The 18,464-nt window shown below is 46.7% G+C and overlaps 1 protein-coding gene across 7 annotated transcripts in view; it reads left to right on the top strand.

The window, feature by feature from the left end:
• The window catches only part of SYCP1 (synaptonemal complex protein 1), a 955,469-nt gene that overhangs the window by 851,262 nt on the left and 85,743 nt on the right, over window positions 1-18,464 (top strand). For 6 of the 7 annotated variants that reach the window (XM_056558361.1, XM_056558362.1, XM_056558358.1 and 3 more), the window contains 2 exons: window positions 13,717-13,809; window positions 14,567-14,641. In XM_056558361.1, the coding sequence (XP_056414336.1) occupies window positions 13,717-13,809; window positions 14,567-14,641 (168 nt within the window). The remainder of the gene's footprint in view (window positions 1-13,716; window positions 13,810-14,566; window positions 14,642-18,464) is intronic. The other variant, XM_056558359.1, reaches the window with a different exon arrangement.

Here is an 18,464-nt window from a genome sequence, read left to right as displayed (position 1 = left end):
GACGTGCTGCCTGAAGGCAGAATCAAATTGTCATCAGGCATAATGGGTAAACTATAAATATAGCAGTAATGAGGGACTGTCACGATGCCGGCTGGCAGGTAGTGGATCCTCTGTGCCAGAGAGGGATTGGCGTGGACCGTGCTAGTGGACCGGTTCTAAGCCACTACTGGTTTTCACCAGAGCCCGCCGCAAAGCGGGATGGTCTTGCTGCGGCGGTAGTGACCAGGTCGTATCCACTAGCAACGGCTCACCTCTCTGGCTGCTGAAGATAGGCGCGGTACAAGGGAGTAGGCAAAAGCAAGGTCGGACGTAGCAGAAGGTCGGGGCAGGCAGCAAGGATCGTAGTCAGGGGCAACGGCAGAAGGTCTGGAAACACAGGCAAGGAACACACAAGGAACGCTTTCACTGGCACTAAGGCAACAAGATCCGGCAAGGGAGTGCAGGGGAAGTGAGGTGATATAGGGAAGTGCACAGGTGAACACACTAATTGGAACCACTGCGCCAATCAGCGGCGCAGTGGCCCTTTAAATCGCAGAGACCCGGCGCGCGCGCGCCCTAGGGAGCGGGGCCGCGCGCGCCGGGACAGAACAGACGGAGAGCGAGTCAGGTAGGGGAGCCGGGGTGCGCATCGCGAGCGGGCGCTACCCGCATCGCGAATCGCATCCCGGCTGGCAGCGGAATCGCAGCGCCCCGGGTCAGAGGACGTGACCGGAGCGCTGCCGCGGGGAGAGTGAAGCGAGCGCTCCGGGGAGGAGCGGGGACCCGGAGCGCTCGGCGTAACAGTACCCCCCCCCTTGGGTCTCCCCCTCTTCTTAGAGCCTGAGAACCTGAGGAGCAAACTTTTGTCTAGGATGTTGTCCTCAGGTTCCCAGGATCTCTCTTCAGGACCACAACCCTCCCAGTCCACTAAAAAAAATTTTTTCCCTCTGACCTTTTTGGCAGCTAAAATTTCTTTGACCGAGAAGATGTCCGAGGAGCCGGAAACAGGAGTGGGAGGAACAGATTTGGGAGAAAAACGGTTGAGGATGAGTGGTTTGAGAAGAGAGACGTGAAAGGCATTAGGGATACGAAGAGAGGGAGGAAGAAGAAGTTTATAAGAGACAGGATTAATTTGACACAAAATTTTGAAAGGACCAAGATAGCGTGGTCCCAACTTGTAGCTAGGGACACGGAAGCGGACATATTTAGCGGAGAGCCATACCTTGTCTCCAGGGGAAAAAACGGGGGGGGGCTCTTCTTTTCTTATCCGCGAACTTCTTCATGCGTGATGAAGCCTGTAAGAGAGATTTTTGGGTCTCTCTCCATATGATGGAAAGGTCACGAGAAATTTCATCCACAGCGGGCAGACCAGAGGGCAAGGGAGTAGGGAGGGGGGGAAGAGGGTGACGGCCGTACACCACGAAAAATGGGGATTTGGAGGAAGACTCAGAGACCCTGAAGTTATACGAGAATTCGGCCCATGGGAGGAGATCTGCCCAGTCATCCTGGCGGGAGGAAACAAAATGTCGCAAATAATCACCCAAGATCTGGTTAATCCTTTCTACTTGTCCATTGGACTGGGGATGATATGCAGAAGAAAAATTTAATTTAATCTTGAGTTGTTTACAGAGAGCCCTCCAGAATTTAGACACGAATTGGACGCCTCTATCCGAGACAATCTGCGTAGGCAACCCGTGAAGACGAAAAATGTGTACAAAAAATTGTTTAGCCAACTGAGGCGCAGAAGGAAGACCAGGAAGAGGGATGAAATGTGCCATTTTGGAGAATCGATCAACGACCACCCAAATAACAGTGTTGCCACGGGAAGGGGGTAAATCAGTAATAAAATCCATACCAATCAGAGACCAAGGCTGTTCGGGGACAGGCAGAGGATGAAGAAAACCAGCGGGCTTCTGGCGAGGAGTCTTATCCCGGGCACAGATAGTGCAGGCTCGCACAAAGTCCACAACATCCGTCTCCAGAGTCGGCCACCAATAGAAGCGGGAGATGAGTTGCACAGATTTCTTGATACCCGCATGACCTGCGAGATGGGAGGAGTGACCCCATTTGAGGATTCCGAGGCGTTGGCGAGGAGAAACAAAGGTCTTTCCTGGAGGAGTCTGCCTGATGGAGGCAGGAGAAGTGGAGATCAGGCAGTCAGGTGGAATGATGTGTTGCGGAGAGAGTTCAACTTCTGAGGCATCCGAGGAACGAGAGAGAGCATCGGCCCTAATGTTCTTATCGGCAGGACGAAAGTGAATCTCAAAATTAAATCGGGCAAAGAACAGAGACCACCGGGCCTGGCGAGGATTCAGCCGTTGGGCAGACTGGAGGTAGGAGAGGTTCTTGTGGTCGGTGTAGATAATAACAGGAGAACTTGATCCCTCCAGCAGATGCCTCCATTCCTCAAGTGCTAATTTAATGGCTAGAAGCTCTCGATCCCCGATGGAGTAGTTCCTCTCCGCTGGAGAGAAGGTCCTAGAGAAAAAACCACAAGTGACAGCATGCCCGGAAGAATTTTTTTGTAGAAGAACAGCTCCAGCTCCCACTGAGGAGGCATCAACCTCCAATAGGAAGGGTTTGGAAGGGTCAGGTCTGGAGAGGACGGGAGCCGAAGAAAAGGCAGACTTGAGTCGTTTAAAGGCGTCTTCTGCTTGAGGAGGCCAGGACTTGGGATCAGCATTTTTTTTGGTTAAAGCCACGATAGGAGCCACAATGGTAGAAAAATGTGGAATAAATTGCCTGTAATAATTGGCGAACCCCAAAAAGCGTTGGATAGCACGGAGTCCGGAGGGGCGTGGCCAATCTAAGACGGCAGAGAGTTTGTCTGGATCCATCTGTAGTCCCTGGCCAGAGACCAAATATCCTAGAAAAGGAAGAGATTGGCATTCAAACAGACATTTCTCAATTTTGGCATAGAGTTGGTTGTCACGAAGTCTCTGAAGAACCATACGGACATGCTGGCGGTGTTCTTCTAGATTGGCAGAAAAAATTAGGATATCGTCCAGATATACAACAACACAGGAGTATAACAGATCACGAAAAATTTCATTGACAAAGTCTTGGAAGACGGCAGGGGCGTTGCGGTCCCAGAGCGGTGTGGCCCATGACAGGGCTTTTCCGGACAGAAGGCTGACTACGAAAGCCACCTTAGACCTTTCAGTGGGAAACAGGTCCGACATCATCTCCAGATGCAGGGAACATTGGGAAAGAAAGCCACGGCAAAACTTAGAGTCCCCATCAAATTTATCCGGCAAGGATAAGCGTATCCCAGGAGCGGCCACTCGCTGCGGAGGAGGTGCAGGAGCTGGCGGAGGAGATGACTGCTGAAGCTGTGGTAGTAACTGTTGTAGCATAATGGTCAGTTGAGACAGCTGTTGGCCTTGTTGCGCTATCTGTTGTGACTGCTGGGCGACCACCGTGGTGAGGTCAGCGACAACTGGCAGAGGAACTTCAGCGGGATCCATGGCCGGATCTACTGTCACGATGCCGGCTGGCAGGTAGTGGATCCTCTGTGCCAGAGAGGGATTGGCGTGGACCGTGCTAGTGGACCGGTTCTAAGCCACTACTGGTTTTCACCAGAGCCCGCCGCAAAGCGGGATGGTCTTGCTGCGGCGGTAGTGACCAGGTCGTATCCACTAGCAACGGCTCACCTCTCTGGCTGCTGAAGATAGGCGCGGTACAAGGGAGTAGGCAAAAGCAAGGTCGGACGTAGCAGAAGGTCGGGGCAGGCAGCAAGGATCGTAGTCAGGGGCAACGGCAGAAGGTCTGGAAACACAGGCAAGGAACACACAAGGAACACTTTCACTGGCACTAAGGCAACAAGATCCGGCAAGGGAGTGCAGGGGAAGTGAGGTGATATAGGGAAGTGCACAGGTGAACACACTAATTGGAACCACTGCGCCAATCAGCGGCGCAGTGGCCCTTTAAATCGCAGAGACCCGGCGCGCGCGCGCCCTAGGGAGCGGGGCCGCGCGCGCCGGGACAGAACAGACGGAGAGCGAGTCAGGTAGGGGAGCCGGGGTGCGCATCGCGAGCGGGCGCTACCCGCATCGCGAATCGCATCCCGGCTGGCAGCGGAATCGCAGCGCCCCGGGTCAGAGGACGTGACCGGAGCGCTGCCGCGGGGAGAGTGAAGCGAGCGCTCCGGGGAGGAGCGGGGACCCGGAGCGCTCGGCGTAACAGGGACTAGGGTACTGATAAAGGGGACTGGTCACAGGGCTGTAAAGAAACAAAAGAGAATAACACTGTTAAAATTTTGTAACCACTGGTAATATAACAGTATAAACATATAAGATGCAGTACTGGCAATGCCGCAGGGTGCAGAGAGCAACAAACTCCTGCCCCTTCAACATAAACTACACACTATGCGAGAGACACAGAGCTGGAGGATAGATTCCAGCCCTCAGGGTAGCCGTGTGACGGGGGCAACACAGCGCGCTTCACAGGGCAACCGGACCGCCGCACTAATTAACACCTATGTAGAAGCTCCGCAGTGAGCCGACGCCGGCTGGGTTATGTGAACCCCACCAGCGGCGGCGGAAAGGAAGGAATGGAGGAGAGACCGTTCCTACTCATTCCCCAGACACACGAGAAGCAGCGCTCCTCCCGGGCACACCCACACACGCGCGCACGAGACGCGCGCTACTGATCTTGCGAGAACCGGGACGGGGAAGAAGCCCTGACGTCAGAGGAATGGGGGAGATCCGCCCGACAAGAAGGTAAGCACGAATGAAAAGTGTTCACAACAGAGCGCAACACAGAGGGGAGAGCTGAAAGCACAGAAATAGGGAGGGGTGATAGGTGAAAAAACAAGATAGGAAGAAGCTGGGGTATAGAGTACCAACCCCAGGCAAACGAACATACATAGGAAAACCTAATGGGTAACCAGGGTGACTAAGACCACAGGGTCCCAGGGAAGAACATATGAAATGGATCCCAGAAGGACCCCAAGCAGATTTTAACAGTAATATTGAGGGAGACACTTATCTGTACACATTGCTGCTACTGAGCAGAAAGAAAGAGGAGGAGGAGGAGCTGCAGCCAGTTTATATAGGACTCCCTATGTTGTCATTGGTGGAGGAGGAAAGGGGAGTCACTATGGTTGCTAGGTACCTACATACCAGCATTTTTTCTTTTATGTTGTTAACACTTGCATTTCTTTCTGCTATTGAGCAAAATAAAGAAGGAATATGCATCTGATACGAGCCTCATGTCTGTGATAAAATCAGAAAGTGCTGCAAATGAATTATGGAGAGTCGCAGACTATGGAACATGCCTTCTATCCCCAACTTTAAGTCTACCAGCCAACAGTAATCTATATGTCATTTCTAGCGGGCCCCTGTGGGAGTGGCATTGCCACAGTCCCGGCCTGAGTTTGTTTAATAGACAATTTACAAATAGCAGATTTCAAAAAATGCTTTCTCCTACTTCAGTAAGGAGAACTGTCTACAGATCAGACAGCATCCAAACCTCCAAAGAGTGGAAGATTAACTAGAAGCTCACCAATTCCTACTCTGAACCAAGTCTGCCGTTTTAAAGAGGGGAAAGTTTTAAACCAAACAAATCTTACTTTTTAGATTGTTTCCACCTCCAAATTTCCCCCTGAGTATCTCTTGAATATCTCTGATGCACTTAAAATAGCAGCACTTTAAAGGAGTTATCCAGGAACAGAAAAACACAGCTAATTTCTTCAACCTCTTCAGGACACAGAGCGTATGAATAGGCCCTGCTTCCTGAGTCCTTAAGGACGTAGGGCGTATGGGTACGCCTGTGGGAATTCCGGTCCCCGCCGTTAGCCGGTCGGGGACCGGGATGCCTGCTGAAATAATTCAGGAGGCATCCCGGCACCTCGCCCCCCTAGTCAATTCAGACCAGCGATTTTCGGCAATTCTGGGTCATATGGGTCTCCGGTAACCAGGAAAATAAGGGGGATCGGGGGTGTAATTTTTCATTTGCACAGCCCACTGTTCCAAAGATCTGTCAAATGCCAGTGGGGTGCAATTGCTCACTGCACACTTTATTAAATTCTGTGAGGGGTGTAGTTTCCTAAATGGGGTCACATATGGGGGGGTCCACTGTTCTGACACCATGGTGGGCTTTGTAAATGCGCAAGGCCCCCGACTTCTATTCCAACCAAATTCTCTCTCCAAAAGCTCAATGGCGCTCCTTCTCTTCTGAGCATTGTAGTGCGCCAGCAAAGCACTTGATGTCCACATATGGGGTATTTATATACTCAGAAGAAATGGGGGTACAAATTTTTTTGGGGGGGGGGGCATTTTCTCCTATTACCCCATGTAAAAATGTAACATTTGGGGAAAAAACAGCATTTTAGTGAAAAAATTTAATAAATTTCATTTACACATTCAATTTTAACGAAAAGTCATCAAACACCTGTGGGGTGTTAAGGCTCACTGTACCCCTTGTTACGTTCCTTGAGTGGTGTAGTTTCCAAAATAGTATGCCATGTGGGGGGGGGGTTGCTGTTCTAACACCATAGGGGCTTCCTAAATGTGACATGCCCCCCAAAACCCGTTGGTGAAAATCTCTGTGGAGGATTGGTGGGTAGAGGTATTATGAAGCTGCTGCACTCAGACCAGGACTGGACTCTTAGCAGGAAGAGCCAGTGTTTACGACACGAATATCTCAAAAAGAGGCAAAAGCCGTCTTATGAGGCGCTACTTAGGAGATCACAAAACGGAGAGACTCAAGCCAGCACTTTGTATGTGCCGAAACGCGTTGTCCTTTTTGCAAATAAAAATCACTTGTCCTGTGCTGGCTTGAGTCTCTCTGTTTTGTGATCTCCTAAGCTGCGCCTCATAAGACAGCTTTTGCCTCTTTTTGAGATATTCGTGTCCTTACTCGAGAGAAATTGGGTTACAAATTTTAGGGTGATTTCTCTCCTTTTACCCCTTGTAAAAATTCAAAAATTAGGTCTACAAGAACATGCGAGTGCAAAAAATGAAGATTTAGAATTTTCTCCTTAACTTAGCTGCTATTCCTGTGAAACGCCTAAAGGGTTAACACACTTACTGAATGTAATTTTGACTACTTTGAGGAGTGCAGTTTTTATAATGGGGTAATTTATGGGGTATTTCTAATATGATGGCCGCTCAAATCCACTTGAAAACTGGTCCCTGAAAAATGTCTTCCAAAAGTAAAAACATGTCAACTTTATGATGCCAACATAAAGTAGACCTATTGTATATGTGAATCAATATATAATTTATTTGGTATGCCCATTTTACTTATAAGCAGAGAGTTTCAAAGTTAAAAAAATGCTAAATTTTCACATTTTTCACCAAGAGATGATGCAAGTATCGACAAAAAATTACCACTAACATAAAGTAGAATATGCCACGAAAAAACAATCTCTGAATCAGAATGAAAAGTAAAAGCATCCCAGAGTTATTAATGCTTAAAGGGTAGCTCCCACCATCCCTTTTTTCCCCTCTCTGTCCCTGCCTATTTCCCATCTATCCCTAACCTCCTCCCTGCCTAATTTTTTTTTTTTTACTATATAAAAAATGCAGTTTTGTCGGCCTGGTAGCGTGCTCACTACCAGGCAGACTTCCCCAGCAGGCACCACGTCACTGATGCCTGCTGGGGCTGACTTCCACCCTTAGTTCATCTACACAGGGTGCCTCCAGCTGTTTCACCACTACAACTCTCAGCTTGCCCTGACATCTATTGGCTGTCAGGGAATGCAGGAAGTTGTAGTGGGGAAAAACTGGAGCCACCCTGTGTTTAAAACAATACATGGCTGCGGCGCAACCCGAACCCCGCTACCCCTCCCCTGAACCCCGCTACCCCTCCCCTGAACCCCGCTACCCGAACACCCCCCCCAGACATACCAGGACAGTGCAGTAACGGGCAGGACAGCAGCGACAAGGCCAGGGAGCCGGGGAGCCAATACGCGCTTCTTCTGTTCTCAGCGCTCGCTGAGAACAGGCGGGAGCGAGCACCACAGTGAGTGAATTCCGACTCATTGCCAGGCTTCAATGAGTCGAAATTCACTAGTGACGTCACTGCCGAATGCATTCGGCCACAGGGAGGGCGACCCCTAGTGGCCGAATTTAAAAGTGATTTTAAACTGTTTTAAAATCACTTTTTTTTAATTAAAGTATATTAGAGATATGTTGTAGTACTTAAGTACTACAACATATCAATTTTTTTATTTCATGACAGTGCCCATTTAAAGTGACAGTGGTCAGATTTTCAAAAAAGGGCTGCATCCTTAACCCCTTAAGGACCGAGCCCTTTTTCACCTTAAGGACCAGAGCATTTTTTGAACATCTGACCACTGTCACTTTAAACATTAATAACTCTGGAATGCTTTTAGTTATCATTCTGATTCTGAGATAGTTTTTTCGTGACATATTCTACTTTAACTTAGTGGTAAAATTTTATGGTAACTTGCATCCTTTCTTTGTGAAAAATCCCCAAATTTGAGGAAAAAAATGAAAATTTTGCACTTTTCTAACTTTGAAGCTCTCTGCTTGTAAGGAAAATGGATATTCAAAATAATTTTTTTGGGTTCACATATACAATATGTCTACTTTATGTTTGAATCATAAAATGTATGAGTTTTTACTTTTGGAAGACACCAGAGGGCTTCAAAGTTCAGCAGCAATTTTCCAATTTTTCACAAAATTTTCAAACTCACTATTTTTCAGGGACCAGTTCAGTTTTGAAGTGGATTTGAAGGGTCTTCATATTAGAAATTCCCCATAAAAGACCCCATTCTAAAAACTGCACCCCCCCCCAAAGTATTCAAAATGACATTCAGTAAGTGTATTAACCCTTTAGGTGTTTCACAGGAATAGCAGCAAAGTGAAGGAGAAAATTCTAAATCTTCATTTTTTACACTCGCTTGTTCTTGTAGCCCCAATTTTTGAATTTTTGCAAGGGGTAAAAAGGAGAAAATTTTTACTTGTATTTGAAATCCAATTTCTCTTGAGTAAGCACATACCTCATATGTTTATGTTAATGGTTCAGCGGGCGCAGTAGAGGGCTCAGAAGGGAAGGAGCGACAAATGGTTTTTGGGGGGCATGTCACCTTTAGGAAGCCCCTATGGTGCCAGGACAGCAAAAAAAAAACACATGGCATACCATTTTGGAAACTAGACCCCTCGGGGAACGTAACAAGGGGTAATGTGAACCTTAATACCCTACAGGTGATTCACGACTTTTGCATATGTAAAAAAAAACAATTTTTTTTAACCTAGAATGCTTGGTTTCCCAAAAATTTTACATTTTTAAAAAGGGTAATAGCAGAAAATACCCCCCAAAATTTGAAACCCAATTTCTCCCGATTCAGAAAACACCCCATATGGGGGTGAAAATTGCTCTGCTGGAGCACTACAGGTCTCAGAAAAGAAGGAGTCACATTTGGCTTTTTAAAAGCAAATTTTGCTCTGGGGGCATGCCGCATTTAGGAAGCCCCTATGGTGCCAGAACAGCAAAAAAAAACACATGGCATACCATTTTGCCATTTTGGAAACTAGAGCCCTCGGGGAACTTAACAAGGGGTAATGTGAACCTTAATACCCTACAGGTGTTTCACGACTTTTGCATATGTGAATTTTTTTTTTTTTTTACCTAAAATGCTTGGTTTCCCAAAATGTTTACATTTTTAAAAAGGGTAATAGCAGAAAACACCCCCCAAAATTTCAAGCCCAATTTCTCCCGATTCAGAAAACACCCCATGTGGGGGTGAAAAAGTGCTCTGCTGGCGCACTACAGGTCTCAGAAGAGAAGGAGTCACATTTGGCTTTTTGAAAGCAAATTTTGCTCTGTGGGCATGCCGCATTTAGGAAGCCCCTATGGTGCCAGCACAGCAAAAAAAAAAAAAAACACATGGCATACCATTTTGGAAACTAGACCCCTCGGGGATAAGGGGTTAAGTGAACCTTTATACCCCACAGGGGTTTCATGACTTTTGTATATGTAAAAAAAAATTTTTTTTTTTACCTAAAATGCTTGTTTTCCCAAAAATTTTACATTTTTAAAAAGGGTAATAGCAGAAAATGCTCCCCAAAATTTGTAACACAATTTCTCCCGAGTACGGCGATACCCCATATGTGGCCCTAAACTGTTGCCTTGAAATACGACAGGGCTCCAAAGTGAGAGCGCCATGCGCATTTGAGGCCTATATTAGGGACTTGCATAGGGGTGGACATAGGGGTATTCTACGCCAGTGATTCCCAAACAGGGTGCCTCCAGCTGTTGTAAAACTCCCAGCATGGCTAGACAGTCAGTGGCTATCTGGCCATACTGAGAGTAGTTGTTTTGCAACAGCTGGAGGCTCCGTTCTGGAAACAGTGGCGTACCAGACGTTTTTCATTTTTATTGGGGAGGGGAGGGGGGCTGTCTAGGGGTATGTGTATATGTAGTGTGTTTTACTTTTTATTTTATTTTGTGTTAGTGTAGTGTAGTGTTTTTAGGGTACAGTCGCATGGGCGGGGGTTCACAGTAGTTTCTCGCTGGCAGTTTGAGCTGCCGCAGAAAATTTGCCGCAGCTCAAACTTGCAGCCGGATACTTACTGTAATCCTCCGCCCATGTGAGTGTACCCTGTACGTTCACATTGGGGGGGGGAGAAACATCCAGCTGTTGCAAAACTACAACTCCCAGCATGTACGGTCTATCAGTGCATGCTGGGAGTTGTAGTTTTGCAACAGCTGGAGACACACAGGTTGTGAAACACCGAGTTTGGTAACAAACTCAGTGTTTTGCAACCAGTGTGCCTTCAGCTGTTGCAAAAGCTACAACCCCCAGCATGTACGGACAGCGGAAGGGCATGCTGGGTCTTGTAGTTATGCAACAGCCAGAGGCATAATACTTTGGCTGGGGATGCTGGGGATTGTAGTTATGCAACAGCTGGAGACACACTGGTTTGCTACTTAACTCAGTGTGCCTTCAGCTGTTGCAAAACTACACCTCTCAGCAGTCACCGACAGCCAACGGGCATGCTGGGAGCTGTAGTTATGCAACCACCAGATGTACCACTACAACTCCCAGCATGCACTTAAGCTGATTGTGCAAGCTGGGAGTTGTAGTTATACAACAGCTGAAGGTACACTTTTCCATAGAAAAATGTGCCTCCAGCTGTTGCAAAACTACAAGTCCCAGCATGCCCATAAGGGCATGCTGGGAGTTGTGGTGGTCTGCCTCCTGCTGTTGCATAACTACAGTGCCCAGCATGACCTTTTTGCATGCTGGGAGCTGTTGCTAAGCAACAGCAGGAGGCTGTCACTCACCTCCTGCTGCTGCTCCACAATGCCGCCGCACAGGTCAGTCCCTCGCCGCCGCCATCGCTCCTGGGGCCCCGATCCCTACAGGGACGCCGGGGATCGGGGTCCCCTGCACCCGGGGTCGTCTTCCCGCACCCGCTCACATCCTCCGGAAGAGGGACGGAGCGGGTTGCGGGAGTGACACCCGCAGCAGGCGCCCTGCCGACGAATCAGGGCGATCGTGAGGTGGCACCAGTGCCACCTCACCCCTGCTGGCAATGGCTGTTCGGGGCCGTCTCTGACGGCCCTGATCAGCCAGTAATTCCGGGTCATCGGGTCACTGGAGACCCGATTGACCCGGAATCCGCCGCAGATCGCTGGACTGAATTGTCCAGCGATCTGCGGCAATCGCCGACATGGGGGGACATAATGACCCCCCTGGGCGATATGCCGGGATGCCTGCTGAACGATTTCAGCAGGCATCCGGCCCCGGCTCCCCTCCGGCTAGTGGCGGGGGCCGGAAATGCTCAGGGCATATCCATACGCCCTCGGTCCTTAAGGACTTGGAAACGGGGGCATATGGATACGCCCTATGTCCTTAAGGGGTTAAGGTGAAAATGAGCTGGGTCCTTAAGGGGTTAAAAAACAGCTTCTCGTCGGTCTCAAGGTTGGGTGTGGTTTTACAACTTGACCCAATTCACTTCACTGGAACTGAGCTGCGGACCCACACTTCACCTGGAGACAGACGGGGAGCGTTTTTTGAAAGAAAGTAGCTTTGTTTTTCTACTCCTGGATAACCCCTTTAAATATGCAGCAAAAGCTCCTCCCCCAACAACAAATTTATCACCTTAATGGCCCTATGCTCAATAGCAAAACCTGTCTGACAGCATAGTATATGTGTAGCCATTAAAAACACCGATGTAGCTCTGTTGAAGTTACAAAGTCTAAGGCTGGGTTCACACTACGTTTTTGCCATACTGTTTTCAATCCGTTTTTCTAAAGAAAACCGTATGGCAATAAAACGGATGAAACAGTATGGAAAAAAGTAAACCGTATACTGTTTTTAAAAGTGCATACAGTTCCGTCAGTTTTTATAGAAAAAAAAAAAACCATACATTTTTGAAAATTTTGTCCATTTTTAATGGGAGGGGTCTTGGGTGGGGACTTTAGGTTTCAAATGCGCATGTGCAAAGTAAAAACGTATACGTGGAACCGTATACATGTGCGTTTCCCATTGACGTCCATGTTAAAAAAAAAACATATGAGGTTCGAGAATGGTTTTTAAACCGGAGACAAAATTGTGGTCAACCACGGTTTTCACTCCGGTTTAAAAACCGTACTGCAACCGCATACGTTTTTTTCAACATGGACGTCAATGGGAAACGCACATGTATACGGTTCCATACGGGAAAAACTTATACGTTTTTACTTTGCACATGCGCATTTGAATCCTAAAGTCCCTACCCAAGACCCCTCCCATTAAAAATGGACCAAATTTTCAAAAACGTATGGGTTTTTTTTCTATAAAAACTGACGAAACTGTATGCACTTTTAAAAACTGTATACTGTTTAAAAACGCATACGGTTTACTTTTTTCCATACTGTTTCATCCGGTTTTTTGCCATACGGTTTTCTTTAGAAAAACGGATTGAAAACAGTATGGCAAAAACGTAGTGTGAACCCAGCCTAAGTCAGTTTTCTGAATATCTCTGATGCACTTAGAATAGCAGCACTTTGAATATGCAGCAGAGTGTATGAAAAAAAGATAAAGCGGTGCACACAGGTAATAGTGGAATATTACACAATATTATAACTAAGCATCATAGGTTTAAAAGGTAAAATACATCCTGGAATACCCCTTTAGGGTAGTATCACATGCGTCATATTTTGCTGCACATTTCCTGCAGGGGATTTTGCTACCCATTGACTTCAATGGGTAGGAAAATATGCAGCAAAATACATCACATGTGACCTTACCCTTAAAGGGCTACTTCAGAGGAAAAAAATTTTTTTAAATCAACTGGTGCTAGAAAATTGTACAGATTTGTAAATTACTTCTGTTTAAAAATCTTAAGCCTTCCAGTATTTATCAGCTGGAATACGCACCAGAAGAAGTTGTGTAGTTCTTTCCAGACTAACACAGTACTCTCTGCTGCAACCTTTGTCCATGCAGGAACTGTCCAGAGCAGGAAAGGTTAACTTTGGGGATTTGCTCCTGCTCTAGACAGTTTCTGACACATACAGAGGTGGCAGCAGAGGATACTGTAGTCAGACTGGAAAGAAATACACAACTTCCTCTGGAGCATACAGCAGCTGATAAGTACTGGAAGGATTAAGATTTTTAAATAGACATAATTTATAAAACTATATAATTTTCTGGCAGCAGTTGATTTGAAAACCATTTTCTTTGTCTCTTTTAAGCTTCATGTGAGGAGATGTTTGGAAGAGTAGACAGGTATAATGTTAACACATACATTTATGTTTTTTCTGTATTTTATTTGCTAGCATCAGTATGATAAACTGCTTGAACAAAAGGATGCAGAATTAGCTGGACTCAGAGTGAGAGAACAGGAAATAGCTGCTGCCAGAGACTCACTGGTAAGAAAAAAGATTAAAACAACTTGATTGATGCTTTATGTGAAATAAAACAAATTTAATGTTTGAATGGTATTTACACATACTAATCCTCTATGTGCTTCTTTGTTCTGCCCTGTTGCCCTTGATTACAACCACTTTAAGGCATCCACTGAGAGGTTTGAGCATGCTTAGTTTAATTAATTAGTGCTCATTAGTTTTCACTGTGTATGCAAGTTGGGGGGATTTTGGGGAAAGTGTGCTCTGTTGCCTGGCAAAAGCACAGCCACAGTTTCAAAAGAAAACCAGGAAGTGATCAGATCCATAGGGGAGAACTGGTACAGCTCGGATCTCTGAGTAAGGAAATTGGAGCTGTAAAAGGCATTTTTTTCTACTGCCTTTGCTGTGATTGTAGCTGGGTTTTACCAGTTGAGGGTGTGCTACTACTGAACAAACTTTAAATGGGTAATCCAGGAATCGGAAAACAGAGGTAATTTCTTTCTAAGACCGCTCCCTGTCTGTCTCCAGGTTGGATGTGGTTCTACAGCTGCGTTCCATTGAAGTGAATGGAGCCAAGTTGTAATACCACACCAAAAGTGGAGACATACAGGGCGCGGTCTTTGAAAGAAATTAGGTCTGTTTTTTTTATTCCTGGATAACCTCTTTAATACTGTCTATTAGTGATGACAGTTCCAGACTGTAGGGACACATCCCTTTGACATATTTGGAATGCTATCACCAAGATTGTTTTTGTAAGTAACATTTTTTTGTCTGTACTAAGGAGACTGAACTTTCACAAAAAAATAATGAAATAGCTACACTCAGGAAACATCTTCAGCAAGAAAAAGAGCAAAAGGTATATGTTTATTGACTTATTATGCTCTGTAAATTTATCTTGACAAAACAAAGCTGTGCTAAACACATAGGAGGAGATTTATCAAAGTCTGTGCAGAGGAACAGTGATGCAGTTGCCTATAGCAAGCAATATGATTCTAGATCTGATTTTTCAGAGGACTTCTTAAAAATAAAAGAAGTCATCTGATTGGTTGCAATAGGAAACTACTCCATTGTTCATTTGCACAGGTTTTGATCAATTTCCCCTATACTATACTTTTATAAGCTGATAAATGGATACATTTTAAATACAACAGTATTTTTGCTATATACCTCATTAACATATGATGCTTAACCCCTTAAGGACCACGGACGTATGAGTACGTCCCTGCGCCCTGGGTCTTAAGGACCAGGGACGTACTCATACGTCCGTGGGAATTCCGGCCCCTGACACGCGCCGGGGCGGGGACCAGGCCGGGGTGACTGCTGATATCTATCAGCAGGCACCCTGCGCAAATGCCCAGGGGGGGTCATACTTGCGATTCACACTTGCGATTTGCGGCTATTCCGGGTCATTAGTGAGCCGGTGACCCGGAAAATAAAGGGGATCGCGGATGTCCTAGACATCCCCTAGACTCCTATCTCTGCTATTGGGGGTCTAGACGCGACCACCAATAGCAGATCGGTGGCAGAGGGGTTTACTTTCAGTTTCCCCGTTCTGCCCACCCACAATAGGGGAAGATCCACTCACCCATCGGCGACGGCAGCGGGCGACGATCAGCGGCGGCAGCGGGCGACGATCGGCGGAAGAAGAGGATGGTGACGCAGCTCCCTGGATCCAACGGAAGCCGGTAAGTTACTTAGCAACATCTGGAGGGCTACAGTCTGAGACCACTATAGTGGTCTCTAAACTGTAACCCTCCAGATGTTGCAAAACTACAACTGCCAGCATGCCCAGAGAGCTGTTTAGGCATGCTGGGAGTTGCAGTTTTGCAACAGCTGGAGGTCTACAGTTTGAGACTACTGCACAGTGATCTCTATACTGTGCACCTCCAGATCTTGCAAAACTACAACTCCCAGCATGCCCACATAGCAGTTTGCTGTCTGGGCATGCTGGGAGTTGTAGTTTTGCAACATCTGGAGGTCCACTGTTTGGAGACCACTGTGCAATGGTCTCTAAACTATAGCTCTCCAGATGTTGCAAAACTGAAACTGCCAGCATGCCTAAACAGCAAACAGCTGTCTCTGCATGCTGGGAGTTGTAGTTGTGTACCTCCAGCTGTTGCATAACTACATCTCCCAGCATGCCTTTCGGTGATCAGTACATGCTGGGAGTTGAAGTTTTGCAACAGCTGGAGGCACACTGGTTGGAAAATTCTGAGTTAGGTAACAGAACCTAACTGAAGGTTTTCCAACCAGTGTGCCTCCAGCTGTTGCAAAAGTACAACTCCCAGCATGCACGGTCTGTCAGTACATGCTGGGAGTTGTAGTTTTGAAACAGCTTGGAGGTTTGTCCCCCCATGTGAACGTACAGGGTACATTCACACTGGCGGGTTTACAGTAAGTTTACTACTTCAAGTATGAGCTGCGGCAAATTTTTCGCCTAGCGGTAAATTCACTGTAAACCTCTGCCAGTGTGAACGTACCCTAAAAACACTACACTACACTAGCACATAATAAAGGGTAAAACACTACATATACACCCCCTTACACTGTCCCCCCAATAAAAATAAAAAACGTATTGTATGGCAGTGTTTCCAAAACAGAGCCTCCAGCTGTTGCAAAACAAAAACTCACAGCATTTCCGGACAGCCACTGACTGTCCAGGCATGCTGGGAGATTAGCAACAGCTGGAGGCACCCTGTTTGGCGATCACTGGCGTAGAATACCCCTATATCCACCCCTGTGCAATCCCTAATTTAGCATGGCGCTCTCTCACTTCAGAGCCCTGTCGTATTTCAAGGAAACAGTTTAGGGCCACATATGGGGTATCTCCGTACTTGGGAGAAATTGCACTACAAATTTTGGGGGGCTTTTTCTCCTTTTACCCCTTATGAAAAAGAAAAGTTGGGGTCTACACCAGCCTGTTAGTGTAAAAAAAAAAAATTTTTTTACACTAACATGCTGGTGTTGTCCTTTACTTTTTATTTTCACGAGAGGTAAAAGGAAAAAAAAGACCCCCAAAATTTGTAACGCAATTTCTCCTGAGTACAGAAATACCCCATATGTGGGCGTAAAATGTTCTGTGGACGCACAACAAGGCTCAGGAGTGAGAGTGCACTATGTACATTTGAGGCCTAAATTGGTGATTTGCACAGGGGTGGCTGATTTTACAGCGGTTCTGACATGAACCCAAAAAAATAAATACCCACATGTGACCCCATTTTGGAAACGACACCTCACGGAATGTAACAAGGGGTATAGTGAGTCTGAGCACCCCACAGGTGTTTGTCAAATTTTCATTAAAGTTGGATGGGAAAATGAAAAAAAAAAAATTTTTTCACTAAAATGCTGGTGTCACCCAAAATTTTTCATTTTCACAAGGGAAAAGCAGGAAAAAAGCCCCCCAAAATTTATAACCCCATTTCTTCTGAGTAAGAACATACCCCATATGTGGATGTAAAGTGCTCTATGGGTGCACTACAATGCTCAGAAGAGAAGGAGCGCCATTGGGATTTTGAAGAGCCACTTGTGTTTACAAAGCCCCCATGGTACCAGAACAATGGACGGGGGGTCATGTGACCCCATTTTGGAAACTACACCAATCATTTAATGTAATAAGGGGTACAGTGAGCATTTACGCCCCACAGATGTCTGACAGATTTTTGGAACAGTGATCCGTGAAAATGAAAAATTTTATTTTCCATTTGCACAGCCCACTGTTCCAAAGATCTGTCAAACGCCAGTGGGGTGTAAATGCTCACTGCACCACTTATTAAATTCTGTGAGGGGTGTAGTTTCCAAAATAGGGTCACATGTGGGGGGGTCCACTGTTCTGGCACCACGGGGGGCTTTGTAAATGCACATGGCCCCTGACTACCATTCCAAATGAATTCTCTTTCCAAAAGCTCAGTGGTGTTCCTCCTCTTCTGAGCATTGTAGTTCGCCCGTAGTGCACTTCAGGTCAACTTATGGGGTACCTCCATACTCAGAAGAGATGGGGGGTTACAAATTTTGGGGGGTACTTTCTGCTATTAACCCTTGCAAAAATGTGAAATTTGGGGGGAAACACACATTTTAGTGAAAAAAAAATATTTTTTTTACATATGCAAAAGTCGTGAAACCCCTGTAGGGTATTAAGGCTCACTTTATTCCTTGTTACGTTCCTCAAGGGGTCTAGTTTCCAAAATGGTATGCCATGTGTTTTTTTTTTGCTGTTTTGGCACCATAGGAGCTTCCTAAATGCGACATGCCCCCCAAGTAAAATTTGCTCTCAAAAAGCCAAATACCGTATTTATCGGCGTATAACACGCACTTTTTAGGCTAAAATTTTTAGCCAAAAGTCTATGTGCGTGTTATACGCCGATACACCCCAAGGAAAGGTAGGGGGAGAGAGGCCGTCGCTGCCCGCTTCTCTCCCCCTGCCTTTCCTGGGGTCTAGAGCCCTGCTGCCGGCGCCCTTCTCTCCCCCCTGGCTATCAGCGCCGCTGCCCGTTCTGTCCCCCTGACTATCGGTGCCGGCGCCCCATTGCTGGCGCCGATAGCCAGGGGGAGAGAAGCGGCACCAACAGCCAGGGGGAGAGAAGGGGCAGCGGCACCCTTTGCCGGTGCCGCTGCCCCGTTGCCTCCCCCCATCCCTGGTGACATAATTACCTGTTGCCGGGGTCGGGTCCGCACTGCTGCAG

The sequence above is a fragment of the Hyla sarda genome, chromosome 2 (genome assembly GCF_029499605.1).
Source record: "Hyla sarda isolate aHylSar1 chromosome 2, aHylSar1.hap1, whole genome shotgun sequence".
NCBI classification, from domain to species: domain Eukaryota; kingdom Metazoa; phylum Chordata; class Amphibia; order Anura; family Hylidae; genus Hyla; species Hyla sarda.
This window is presented reverse-complemented; position numbering and strand designations above follow the sequence as displayed.